Below are 13,906 nucleotides of genomic sequence, written 5' to 3'. Positions count from 1 at the left end.
TTTCTCGAGCGATCCTCTCCCGTACCCGGTCGAACCACTGTCGCAGAGCCTGTCTTCTTCTTCGAGGTTTCGTGAGTGCTATTTCTTCCTATCTTCAACTGTCGGACGCGTCCTCCTTTTCTACGATTTTAGTTAACTCTTGCACGGCGAATTTTTATACAGCTGTACGATTCGCGATGCCGAGGACGAGTCGCAGCTTTCTTGGAAAATAAATTATCGACGCATGTAGCTCTTTTGCAATTTTCTCGACGACCCTGTCGAATTAAAATTGGCATGTTTTCTTCGTCGTAGAAGTTCCGTTCTAGATGCGAATTTATTCTTATATTTACGTTCATTTAGAAGTTGTTTCGCGAGAAGGTTCGCGAACGAACAAGCGCCTGTTGTCGACAATCGACTAAATATCGAACAAACTGAAAGCTGGGCGGCGTGAGTTACCATGACGAGCTTCTTGTGTTTGTAGCCGGCGGCCATGACGAAACAGGTTTTCGCGAATTTCGAGTGAACCGTGGAATTCGTGGCAGATTTAACTTGGATATCAAACTATTTACCAAACTGGGCGGATCCTCTTGCGAGGATGGAGGAGGAGTACGACTTCCAGTCCACCTTTGTCGGGAAGAGGCTGTCCACCGAGACTAGGCTCGACGTTTCCGCCAGCGATGCGTCCATTCCTGAAGCAGAAATTAATAAAACGGTTAACAATCATTCATTTTCTATCTTGTATACGTTTCACTTTGTGAAACACACAATTTGTACCTTCGAGAGCGATTGCAAAGAATATTTTTTCATTGACTGTTACATTATCGTTTTCGAAGGGTCCGAAGGATTCGACCGTGGGCCTGGACATGGTGTCCTCGTTGTCGGAGGTTCTCACGGGGATGATCTCGAAAGAGAAAAATCGCTCCTCCGAGGAGTCGACCAGCGAACAAACTTCGGAAACGGTTGCCGAAGAAGAGGACGAAGGCAGCCACTGCTGGCTGCACTTCGATCACGACGCGACCTTAGATGTTACTTGCGAAAATCTGTCGTACTACAATTCTACGAAGGCGGAGAAGGACAGCGACAGCGATCTAGACGACACCTTGATCTTCGACGATGTCGAGGAAGGCGAGACCACTTGCCAGGACGAGAACCAAAGCTGCTGCGAGAGTCCCTGCTACGAGAAATTCGTCGACGATGTCTGTGAGAGTTCCTGTTACGAGAAATTCGTCGACGATGTCTGCGAGCCGACCGGGGGATCTCTTGCTCTCAAAGTCTCCTTACTGGAGATCAAGGACAGTGATCCAACGGATGAGATTAAACATCTTGTGGATCTGGAAGAGAATGCAGAAGCGAGCAGTCACGATTCTGGTGTGGAAAATGAAGAGGAAGACTGTTGCGCATCCGATACAGAGGACGTATTGAAAGACTCTGAGGAGCAGAAGCAAGACAGCGAAAGAATTTCCGAAAGCCAGACGAATCGTAGCTCTTCTAGCGACACCGACGACGATATCAAGAAACTGATATCTTCGTTCTCGAATGTAACCGTGTCCTCTTACGTAGAATTCATGGAGAGTATCAGAGATCCCGAGCTTGAAGCGAAGCTGCTTGATTACCCGGCACTTCTGGATCCAACGAGAGACGCCAGTGACCCAGAAATTGAGTATCTTCCTCCAAAATCTGAAGATCTTTCTACAGAATCTGAAACTCTTCCACCAATATCTGAAAACCTTCCTCCAAAATCCGAAGATCTTCCTCCAAAATCCGAAGCGCTTCCTTCAAAACCTGAAGTTCTTCTCCCAGAAATAGAAAATTGCGATTTCAACGAGAGAGAAGTAGGAGGAGGAGACGTCTGTTCTACAGACGACTATTTAGAGAAACTGGCACAGATCACGGTGTCCAGTTGTCCGAAAACAGAGGAGGATGTGCAGCAGACGCTGAAGAGAATCGCCGAAGGTAAAGCGGTGATCGAGAACAGGAAGTACGAGGCTCTGAAAGACCTGTCGATCGAGTTCAACGAGGTTGAGAAGCTCGTCGCGGAGCAGAGAGCTTTCGAGGAGAAGAATCCGTCTTCCGTTGAAGTGTCCAGCGAGTCCGACGAAAGTTTAATCGAAGTGGACAGGACAGAGGACCTAGAGATGCCTCTGACGAAGGACGAAGTGGCGGAGAACTTCAAGATCAAGAATATACTGAAGGATCTGGTCGAAGAGGAGCAGCATCGGAACGAACTGCTCCAGGAGTGTCTCCAGATCGTCTCCACGACGAAGAGCACCGAGACACTCGAGGAACAGGCTGAAGACGAAGCGGAGGTCAAGCCCGAAGTAAATATCGAAGAGGAGAAGAACGAAGTCGAGAGAATTTTTGTGGAGATTGCTCAAGAAAACGAAACTCGCGATGGTTTAGAAGACGATGCGAAGAAGGCTGGTGATGGAAGGGAAGCAGAGAAGGTAGTTAGCAACATTGTCGAGGACATAATCGCTGACACAGAGGACTCTCTTTTTTGGAGACTGTCCAAGGAACCGGAGAGAACGTACATCAAAGGAAAGGTGTACGATTTCGATGAGAAGAAACATGGCGCCAGGTAGTTGTCAGTTTCGAAGGGGTTTCAGTAAGGGCTGGCAATTATGTGTTTGGTAAAGCATGATTTTGTTGCAGGATGACCGAGGCGTTTCTGTTGAAACACTGCAAACTGAACAATCTTTATCAGACCCCGTATTTGAACGATGTGCTGTATCTGCATTACAAAGGTGAGACAAATTGTCGATTTTAATTCACTATTTTCAGGAAATAGAAATCTAGTATGGAAACCATTTTGTCAATTGGCCGAAATAGAATGCGCTCGTCGTACAAGTATGTATACTTGACTGCAAGTAATAGCGTTCGTTTATTAAAATTTAAATAAAGAATACCAAACTTTGAGACGAAAGGCGATGCAAAAAAGAGTCTAAAAAATTGGGACGTAACTTATAGAAGGTTTGAAAAATCTAGAAACGACGTAGAGATGCTTTGGAAAATCTAAATCAACATGCAGAGAGTTCGGAAAACCATAGAGCGACTTAGAAAGGGTGCGAGAAAGCAAGTCGGAGATCGCGTGAAAAGTGAAAATTGACGAGAATCTCGTGTACAGGTTTCTCCTTCATCGAGAATCTGGAGAAGTACGTGGGCCTGAAATGTTTGTGGCTGGAGAACAACGGGATCCGGGAGATCGCGAACCTGGAGAATCAGAGCGAGCTGCGGTGCCTGTACCTTCAGAATAATCTGATTAACAAGATCGAGAATCTGGAGTACCAGACTCGGCTGGACACTCTGAACCTCTCTCACAACGCTATACGGAGGATCGAGAATCTCGGTGATCTGAGTCGGCCGCGAGTGTCTCGGTATCCCCGGGGGGTGACCTTGACCTTGACGGCCGCTTCTTGTTTGCTTGCAGATAGCCTGAAGTTCCTGAATAGTCTGAACCTGTCGCACAACTACCTGCAACAGACTGCCGACATCGAGCATCTCCGCTTGCTCGAGAGGCTCTCCGTGCTGGATATTTCTCACAACAGGATCGACACCGAAGACGTCGTTAACGTGAGTCCGTTATGTCTCGTTAATCGTTCCGCCTCTGGCGTCGCGACGACCACCGCTCGCCTGTGATGTAACTTTGGCCAATCAGGATATTGCGTTCTGCAGACGGCGACGCTTTGCTCGCAGCTAGGTATCTTTGCGAACTCGTGACACGCGACTCGATATTTCATGACAGACTTTTAGAAAGCTTTCGTAAATACGAATCCATGACACAATTTGCGTTATATACTCTCGAATTAAATCATTGTTTCTATTATATTCGTGAAGAGCAATAATCGGCCCGTTCAATTAATAAATACTAATTAATAATTCATAAGTTTGTTGGTCGCCTCGTAGTCAATTATTTCTCGCGGAATCATTATTCAAAAAGAGATTTTTATCCTAATGGATGTTAATAGTAGCGCTAAAATTGAGTATCCCATTGAATCGCGGAGAAATTGAAAGGTATTGCGGCTAGAGGATTGAAAGAAAAATATTCGGATTAGATTTTAGGCGACATGAAGGAGCTGAGGGTGGTGTCGCTGATAGGCAATCCAGTGCTGAAGATGATAAGACTCTACCGAAAGACAATGATCCTGAAGTGCAAGAATCTGAACTATCTGGACGACAGACCGGTGTTCGAACGGGACCGTGCCTGCGCAGAAGCTTGGTAGGTGATCGATTTCGAAATCCGGCAGCAGTCTCGACGTTAGACGGTGAAGAGGTGTTTCGTGTTTAATGTTAAAAGCTAACAAAACTGTCACCGAGGCAGGATGCGCGGTGGTCCCGAGGAAGAGGAGGCAGAGAGGAGGCGTTGGATCCAGGCGGAGCAGAAGAAAATCAACGATAGCGTGCAAGGTGAATAAAAATCGAAAGTTTCCCCGTGATCCTCTTCGAGATCCTCTGCTGCATGCCGGTTGAATTCGGTCGAATCGAGAATCGAGGCTCGTAATAACTGGCGTAATAATAAAAGAAATCGTGAAACGGCTTGATCTATTATTTTTAATTGGCCTCTGTTTACTCTGTGGACCCGTGGATCCGCCCTCGAAAGCCCTGATAAACAAAAGGAACCTGTACAAACCGGTCGGGAGGTCCGAAAAGGAGGCGGAGGATAAGAAGAAGACGAAGGAGGACGAAGAAGTAGCCAAGCTTGTGTGCACGAGCAACCAACTGGTAAGAACTAGTTTTGTCAAGGTCTGGTACAGAATTCGTGCTTCGAATAATATCACCCATCGGCCCCATCGACTATTTGATCATTCACCACGTGCAAACCCCCGTCATGCCGGCTTTTCGATGAACCTTCAAGCTCCACCTGGAGAAGAAGAACGAGTCGGCCGTCTCATCCTCCTCCGGCTCGTCCGCGTCCTCGTCATCGGACGAAGAGGTGGAGAACGAACAGGAGGACGATCGGACGGGGCAAAAAGGAGCCGAGAAAACTGACGGAAGGAGGCCAATGGCGGAGGAAGAAAGGAAAGCCACCGGCGCGAACCAAGAGCTTTTGTTGTCCTGGAAAACGCAGGTATTTTTCCTATTCGTTCATCTCCCTCGCGTTCAACTAATCGGTCTCGTGTCATTAATCGAAACCTACTACGCATCTGCAAACATCTTTTCCCTTAAACTTCTCTCGGAATCTGTCTCTTCGAACTACGTTCGTCTGCTTTGAATTTCTAAACGTGGTGTATCTTACATTGTTTTAACCTTTCCGTTCCTAAACGTGCCACAAGCCATTCGAATTGCCATTGAAAAATTTGTCAAAAAGCTCTCGGTGTTTAAACGACTACATTGGAGGGTGAGTTATTTTTATTAAAGACTACTTCAAGACATCGAAGTTATTCTTAACAATCTCGGCTCTCTTAAAAAATCTTCTTCGAAATAATAATCTCTAGAAAAACGATTAGATTGCATTACTAAAACAATTGATATCTAATAAATGGACTGCGGATTTCTGTGCACTTATTTATGGGGTACACGTAAGCTTTTAAACGTTCACCGCAAGGAATTTTCTAGTTGATATAAGAAATCATTTCCTTTTTCAGACTTTTATACAAAAACATTCACGAAAACATGAATTCGCATAAAAATTCGCGGTTTACCGATAAATGTCTTCGAGCGGAGAATAAATAATAATAATCTACCGTGTAGTTTTACCGTGTCGAAAAAGTACATCGGATGCCAATGCGCAGCGTACAGTGGCAGCGCAAAGAACGAAAGGGTTAAAACCGCCGCGACTCGCGATTCCGTCGCGTCTGATTTTTCGCTTTTCGACGAAGGAGAACTCGAACGAGCCTCGGACACCTGCGAAATTGATAGAAGAGATAACAGAGAGCGGGGAATACGTGGCAGGCGACGCGGAACGGAAGAGGCTGGCCAAGCAAATTTTGGACGGCCGAAGAAGCCTGGACGATCCGCCTGGCGGTCATGCTCTGGGAAGAGAACTGGCCCATTACGAGAAACTTGTCCTGGAGACGAGCAACGAGACCGAAATTACGGCTGGGTCTTGCGCGAGCGAGCAGAAGAACGATAGTAAATTACATACCCAATCCGAGCACGATCTCGGCGACAAGAAGCAATTCGTCGCAGCGCACGAAACTTTTCGGACGACAGGTACACGACAGCACGGCTGTTCTTACTCCTTTTTCGGGTTCCCGTAATTTCTAGACCGCTGATTTCATGCGATACGTAAAAACCTCGGGACTGTACGAGAATATTGTTCGGCCGATCGTTTTAAATTCTAGAGAATGCGATTCATCGTTAACTGCACTTCAAAGACCCAAGGGATAGTCCTACAAAATTATACTGAATACGGTAATTTATTTATGCCTTGCACACTGTTCTAGATTTTGGGACATTTCGGTGTTGGTAAAATCTAGTCGTTAATTATTTCAAGTGGTTAATAGGTAAAGTTACTGTCCAGTGAACGCGCAGATAAATTGTTCCAATTTTCTGTTGCGGTGATCGAACGAAAACACTTCGGAGCATTTCAGCTAGAAAAATTGCAAACGAAAGCAACGGGTTTGTTTCGGAAGCAGCTGTCAATTTCTATATCGACGCTGGAAATTTTGATTCTCAGGGAAGATCGCGAACAGTTATTTATTTTTTTCAGGAGAAGGGAAACTGTTATCGAGCAGCAGCGTTTCCTGCGGCACGGAGGACCGCGCGGACAATGAAGCACAGAGGGAAACCAGCGTTACCGCAGACAATGCGAGCCCTTACAAAGATATTTCGGACGATTACCGAAGAAAAGGCGATCGACACCCATTGACCAGTCGGCTGACCAGCATACGGGAGGACATGAAAGAGTTCTGCGCCGGCATGGACAAGTTCATCGAAGACAATAAAATCGTGTTCGAGAACGGCGATGTCAAAGGATTCTGGGGCGAGGAGGAGACTCGGCAGCAGGCTGCGATCGACAGGATCGAGGATCGACAGGAAGAAGGGAAGCCATCCACGGTCAAACGGGACGATGAGTTCAGATGGTGGAGCACGAAGGAGAGGAAGCTGAAGATTACGGAGATTATGAGAAAAAGGGAAGAAGCGAGGGGAGCCAGGGAAAAGGAGCAACAGGAGCTATCGAGCGTCCGAAAAATTGACATCGTTAATAACCCGCCAGAAAAAGATCCAAAAGACCCGGTGAAACAGGAGGCTGAGGTGAAGAAGGAGGGAGTCTACGATCTGCTGAACCTAAAGGAGTGTCCCAAGATTCTCTTGCAGAACGTTAAAACTTATCCCGACGATGAATGCGAGGATGTGTCAGCAGAGCCGAGCGTGTCGGAGAGCAAAGAGCTCGATTCGTTGTTCAGCGAGCTGGAATTGAAAAATCAGAGAATTGTTAAACGCGGCTTGAAGTCGCGCAGCTTCCACGAGCTCTTGACCATAGAGGAAACTGAAGAAGCTATCGAGGAAACGGCTAAGGAGAGCGGTCTGATCAGACGAGTCTCTTCCACCGCGATCCCTTCAGACTTCCCCAAGTTGGATAACTATCGGGGATTGATGAAAAAGGAGCCCGTGAAAATTGAGATCACGGATGCGACGTCCGGAGATCCCAGATCGACGAACGAGGATGACGAATCGGACAACGAGTCGGTGAAGACTGTGATCGATCTTTACGACGGGACCACGAATTCCGATCCGAAACAGGAAATCGTAAACGAACCGGTGAAAGCATCGGAGAAAAATGCGTCCGAGAGATTCTCCGAGGACTCGGAAGCAGCAGAGGAGCAAAATTGTATCAAAGAAAACTCGGATGTATCGGTGAATTGCTCGAGTAGCAGCCAGGCGTCGAAAACTAGGAAAAGGATGCACGATTGCGAATGTCTGAACATGACCAGCAAGAAGTCGCACTTGATCGAGAAGGCCGGGTCTGAAAGGATTTCTGGGAGCCGGAAAAGCGGTGGCGAAGTTGCCGAGAGGTGCAAGAGACACGCGATGAAGGAGGCCAAGAAATTCTTGCAGAAGGAGTCGCCTTTGATCGAGAAGTGCATAGAGAGTTTGATCAACGACAGGAAGAAATGCAGCTGGACGTTCAGGAATTGCGAGGATTTCTTCGCTTGCACCGCCGAGAATTTGTCTTCGTCGAGGTCTTCCTGTTCGAGAGATTCGAAGGAGTCCGCGATGAAGGATCGACCCCGAGAAGCGATCGCAAACGCATGTGGTAAGTGAAAATCAAAATAGTTGCGAACTATCATTTATCATCGAAATTGTTTAATCATCCCGTTTCCAGATATCCGATCGATGGCCCAGCTGATAGATCAATCGGAAGGCACGAGGACGCTCGACGAATCCCTGAAAAGTGGGGCGGACTTCTATCGAGAGTTCTGCGAGCACTTGGATCGGCAGAACGAAAAGAGGAAGCTGCTGATCGAGCCTGATTTCATGAAGAGTCCCGCGATAGATCACGATGAAAAGAAAGGCGACGTTCTATCGTCAAGGGAGACCGAACAAGCGAGCATGACACAAACAAAGCCATTGATCGTGGTGCTCTCGGAGACCTCGGCGAACGAGGACCAGATCGAAGAATCTCAAGATCAAGTTGAAGACTCCGAAAAGATGGATCCTGCGTTGAGGGAAAGAATACTGAAGAACATAAGCACGCCCAAGAGCGCGGAGGAGACCGAATTGAGGAAGAAGGCAGCAGAGAAGCTGATGAAGGTTTCTAGGCAAGCTATGGCTGCTGGGAAGTCGTTTATGAAGGAGCCATCCAAAACCGACAGGGTCAGCACTCTCAAAATTTTTAGTTGAAAACTATACCGAGCTATCTAGATAATTAGGTTGAATAATTTAATCTCGTAGAAGAAACGTAGCTTCAGGATGGTATTATGTTACTTACCGGATTCTCATGTCGAACAAAGTTGCTAAGACTTCGTGTTGATTTCAGCAAGTCGAGGGGAGCAGGCAGTTCTTCAAAGAGCTGCTGAAAGAGGACGCTGATCGGGAGACGAAGGAAGCAGGCTCTGAAAATGAAAGGAGCGTGGAAGATGAGAGAAAAGAAGCTTCGCAGAATGATGGGAAGAAAGCAACGGTCTTGATCGAAGAGATTAATGAACAGAACGGAGTCACAGGTAAAGAGAGTAACGGGAAAATGAGAAAAAGTCTGGAAATGCAGATCATTCAGGAAAAGTGAACTCTCGCTCAGTTCGTTGAGTTAAACGAACGAGGTCTTACCGATCCCAGCGAGTCGGTCTAATGATTCATGTGGACGAACGTAGGTTGTGTAAGGTAAAAACTCATCGAGCTCTGTATTACTTCTTGTTGTATTGAAATAAAGAATATATAATGCGTTGTTCTCTCGTCTTTCGAACGAAGCTACAAGCGAAACGAAATCGATCGATCGTATAAAAATTGACTGGCTCCGAAAATGCTTTTGCAAAATTTGCTCGACCATTTCGCGGTCGTAATCCCGTTAATTTATATCGATCCGTGTACCGCATTAGCTGCTCGCGTTGCGTCCTAAAACCGTCTCAACAAGATTTCGAATGATACAGGTGAAAGTTCACGTTGTAATCACGGACTGCTTTAGGGTTAAGGGAAAAATGCTGAACCCCTCTCGCGGTTGACCTAAACGACGGATTGCAAGGTAGGCGGTGCTTCTACTACGTACACTTTATTTTGTTCATTTTTGTCCACACTCACATCAATTATATAATAATAATAACGATGATGGCGGTGATCCGATGAACTGTAATTTAATAGTAAGAATAATTAATCCGTAATTATGTGTAATGACGATCTGCTTGCAAACGAAACAATATAGTTATCTCCGACGTTCCTTGCGTTCGTCGTCGTCGTTCCCGAGGACAAATCACGAGAGCATCGTCCCGAGCTTCCGTCCATGTCCTCGCGAATAAAAGCTTACGCCAAAAGCTCGTTTAGTGACACTTGATTACGTTTATATAGGATGACATCGGAACGAAACACTTCTCATCGTCGAACACCGTGTGTGTATGTGTATATATGTGTATGTGTGTCTCTCATTTTTATTTTTGCTACCTAGATTTTCCGCGTTTTACTCCCGGCCTGAGGCGTGTATCGTCCATTTTGTTTCCGTCCCGACCATTTCCCCTTTTTCCGTTCGGTTCGACTCGCTTATTTTATACGCAAAACACACGCTACCGCGATCATTCTGCTCGCGTGCATTTAAGAACTATACCTCACTGCTCTCTGGTTCACTGCAGGAAGTAAAGAAACGTACAGATACATTATACTCCACTGTCTCTATAATTATTACAATAGTAGATTTTATAAATTGTCCACTCATCCTCTCATTCGTGCTGTTTCTCAATCTCTCTCTCTCTCTCTCGGAACCAGGCAAAAATCGAACGTCCACACTCAGTCGTAGAATTCTTCGTACAGCGTTCTCTTGCTTTCGCACACGCACGCATTCGGTTGCTCCCTAATTGTAAGTTATTTCCTGACTATACCGGGTGTCCAGAAACCGACGATCCACGATCCTGTTGAGAACAGTTGCTTGGGTCTGGAAACGATTTTCCCCTTCGAATCACGATGACACTTGCAGTTATTGTTTTCTAGCGTCTCGCCAGTTGCAACGAGATAATATTTAATATTCATGAATGTTTATGCTGTTCCTAACGATATAAAACATTTTCAGAACGCGATGGAAAGAAGTGGTATAATCGCGGAACAATCGAAGGCCAATACGGGATACCATAGACGGTAAAAAATGACGGCGATTTGGTTCAGAGTTCGAAGGGTTAATCGGATCGTGGAAGCCGGTGGTTCCGTGCCACCTCGCGTACGCGTCTCTTCTGGCTTAATCCTCGTTTATTGTTATAGTGTCGGTCGCTGTGACTTCCGCCGCGGTTAATTAGTTATGTGATGCGTGACAGCCCTTAACACGTTTACGTTTACAGAGAGAGTACCTTAATCGCCTACGCTTTTTTTTTTGTTTAGTATTAAAGTGTTTCTTCCGTCGACTCGCTTGAAAAAAGTTGGTTTCGGGAAGCTCGCCGCTCAATTAATAATTCGATCTCGACGTTTCCACCCCCGTTCGCGGAAAATATCGTGTCCACTGTCGTACTCCAGCGATCCAGAAGCTTGACGGCTAGTTTGCGGCCAAATGGGGACGAGGCGATTAACACCTTCTTGCTCTCCTCGTCCCCCCGAGTGTGTCGTAGTGAGGCGAAGAATTCGAAACGACGAATGAAAACGCGCGAGAGGGGAAACTTTCCTCGAATTTGCAATCATGCGTTGAACCAGAGACAAAAGGAAGAACAATTGTTGCGACAAGGTGGTCGAGATGGTAGGGGAGGGTGGTAGGGGGCGTGAGACAGGGGAGGGGGGGGCACAAAAAGAGAAAGATTCTTGCGATAATTTCGAACAGCCATCGGTTCGAGCGCTTGTCAGTCTTCTTTTATTTCTAGTCCGAGAAAAATAACGCGTCGATTCTCGTTGATTCTTCACGTACTCTTGTTCCCTATTTTTAGACGAGCCTTCGCGCGCCCGTCGTCAGTCCGCCTTTATTGTGCAAAGATAATGCAAGCGGCTCGTGCACTTTTACTCGGAACGGTCAAGTGCAACGGAGCTTCTCACGGTCCCCGTGAAAGTTGCTCTCGTCTTTGTACTCTACGATCGTTACGCTTTTTTTATGGTTTTTTTTCTTTTTAAATATCCCTTTTTACTTCTTTTGCTCTGTTAAGGAGGATTGTCATCGTGCGTTGTTTTTTGTTTTTTTGGTGTTTCTCGCGTCGTCGCCGCGTGCGCAAGGTCCAACCGAACGGAAACGTATGGTGTGATAATGCGAAGCGAATGTTTCGAGGATATGTCGACGATGCGTACCGCCGCGCCCGGTGATAAGAATAGAACGATAACGCTGCGAAGAAAACTCTGCGAAGGCTCTGGAAAAATGCAAATTCGTTTTACTACCGGTTCTAGAACTATAATTAGTAGACTTATCCTTCTGCAGGGATCCCGAAGTGCATTTCACCGCAATGTTTCGTTCACGAGGTCGCGCAAATCAGGAATAAGACACTTTGTGCTAACGAAGACACTGGCCTGTAGTAGAAAGAACGCGAAAGGATTTATGTCATCCGGGACCTAATGTTTCGACGATCCCGTCGAAGCATGAAACAACGATCTCTCCGACAAATGGTAATTGGCGTTGCGCGTCGTGACTTTGTGCGACAGATTTCGCGAAGCCGCCGGCATGATTGCAAATTCGATCTGGCACTCACGGAGAAAGTGAACTTATTCGATCCGTTCAAGCATCTCCGAATGAAAGAGAATGTTTCTGATAGAACAGAGAAGCCAACGGAAAAGCTCGGTCCTTGTTCATCTTTCGCGGCCCAACATCGATTAATTTAGCCAAGAGAGTTCGTCGCGAAAACACGCTGGACCGTCGAAAGATGCGCCAAGACCGTTCGAGAATCGTTGATCTCGTGAACAGCGTTAAAATCTTAGGATGAACAATGCAGAGATTATCTCGCAACGGTATAGTAGAAATTGTAGATCCTAATAGGACGCGTGTCTCGGCCCCGTCTCACCAACGATCTCCATCGCATTCCTCGGAGAATCGTGAACGATCGATCGTTGGATCGTCGAATCGGTGGTGCCAGTTCGGAGCGGACAGTTTCTCGAGCGTTTTCGTGCGTGTGTTCGGGGCCGGTGTACACGGTGCGCGCGTACAATGCGTCGCTCGATCGATAGGGATGCAATATGTGTGTCAGCGTATGCGTTTTTCGTGGCGATCTGGAGGATGGTTCGCGTGTATCGGCGCCGGGGCAACGAAAAATAAAAACGGGGGTTGAGTGGGGGCAGGACGCGAAGGAGAATAGCGTCTTCGTTGACTTTTTTCCTCGGTCTCTCGTATAAAGATCAACTTGTCCGCGGTAGGTCGCTCGCTCCCGTCGAATACGTTGCTCGAATCGCGCTCCGATTTCTCGTCTGAACATCCTCGAACATTTCCCGACATCCGGAACGTCCTATCCGAGATTTTCCGACCGGACGCGCTGCGTCGAGAGTTCTTCTTTCAGCATCTTTTGCTTGCAGAATTAGGGCAGACGAGGGTGCTAGATTGCCACCTGGGGTAACACCCCATCCTTGATCTTAATCCTGCGATTCATCGCACCTTCTTGTTCCTATAGAGCCTGCGAAATGACCCATAGGACAATGTCTACTCTTGTTTGATCGAGATTCTTTGTCTGCTGAGATTCTAGCTTCGATCACCTCGATGACTAGTTTTTGTTAGGGTGATCGGACTCTAGTCACCGATAGACACCTAACGATCCGTCTAGGAATCAAACAAGAAGCGTTCCTGTCCTGAAAGCCTCGATTTACTTCGCGTACTCTTTCCACGTAGAACAAGCGCGTTTCGTTGCTCTCGACTTCTATGGAGCCCGGAGAGTTCCCAAAGAGCAATTTGGCACCATGCTTGACTTAGCGTCCTCGTTTCGTTGCTTCCACGGTGCCATTTTTCTTTGGACACTTTTGACAAGACTTTCCCGCGACGCATCCTTCCACTAAGATCATGGCATGGACGAGGATAAGAACACCCGCGAGCCTCGATTTGCGACGCGCCAAGGGTCACTCTTCTAGAGTCCTTTCGAGTCCCTCGGGGGCTTCCTTCTGGATCTCACGGTCCACGTGTCCACGGACTCGATCGTGCTAGTCTAACCGTCGACGATAATTTTATCATTATTATTGTTATTATTATCGATCTATATATGTATACATATATATACTTTTATATATAAAAAAGTGATGAAATCCTTGTAGCTATCTATCGTTTAACAGCGACCGCGCGTTTCACTTTTAGTTGTCTTTCGCTGGTTTAGCTCCTTCGTCCTTGCAGTCTCGATTTTTCCTGTCGTTCTATGTCGTTTGGCCACGCGCCATAAGTGTCTCTTCCTTGTCATGTATATTCATATAT

At 46.7% G+C, this 13,906-nt stretch overlaps 1 protein-coding gene across 1 annotated transcript; it reads left to right on the top strand.

Moving 5' to 3' along the window:
• Window positions 1–418: 418 nt before the first annotated feature.
• On the top strand, window positions 419–9,304 carry LOC117226416 (defective transmitter release). Its single transcript, XM_033480702.2, has 13 exons — window positions 419–691; window positions 813–2,557; window positions 2,632–2,723; window positions 3,104–3,325; window positions 3,407–3,549; window positions 4,032–4,195; window positions 4,298–4,383; window positions 4,577–4,698; window positions 4,832–5,044; window positions 5,796–6,129; window positions 6,629–8,176; window positions 8,246–8,736; window positions 8,900–9,304. The coding sequence occupies exons 1-13, from the start codon at window positions 575–577 to the stop codon at window positions 9,143–9,145; spliced, it is 5,523 nt and encodes a 1,840-aa protein (XP_033336593.2). The 5' UTR covers window positions 419–574; the 3' UTR covers window positions 9,146–9,304.
• The last annotated feature ends 4,602 nt before the right edge of the window (window positions 9,305–13,906 follow it).

This window comes from Megalopta genalis, chromosome 11, assembly GCF_051020955.1.
Source record: "Megalopta genalis isolate 19385.01 chromosome 11, iyMegGena1_principal, whole genome shotgun sequence".
Taxonomy (NCBI): Eukaryota; Metazoa; Arthropoda; class Insecta; order Hymenoptera; family Halictidae; genus Megalopta; species Megalopta genalis.
This window is presented reverse-complemented; position numbering and strand designations above follow the sequence as displayed.

Excerpts from the sequence above, each read along its gene's own strand:
- LOC117226416 (XM_033480702.2), top strand. The coding sequence starts at position 575 with ATGGAGGAGGAGTACGACTTCCAGTCCACCTTTGTCGGGAAGAGGCTG. Across the intron at positions 3,550-4,031 it reads ACACCGAAGACGTCGTTAAC|ATTTTAGGCGACATGAAGGA; the intron begins GTGAGTCCGTTA and ends TATTCGGATTAG. Across the intron at positions 4,699-4,831 it reads TGTGCACGAGCAACCAACTG|CTCCACCTGGAGAAGAAGAA; the intron begins GTAAGAACTAGT and ends TGAACCTTCAAG.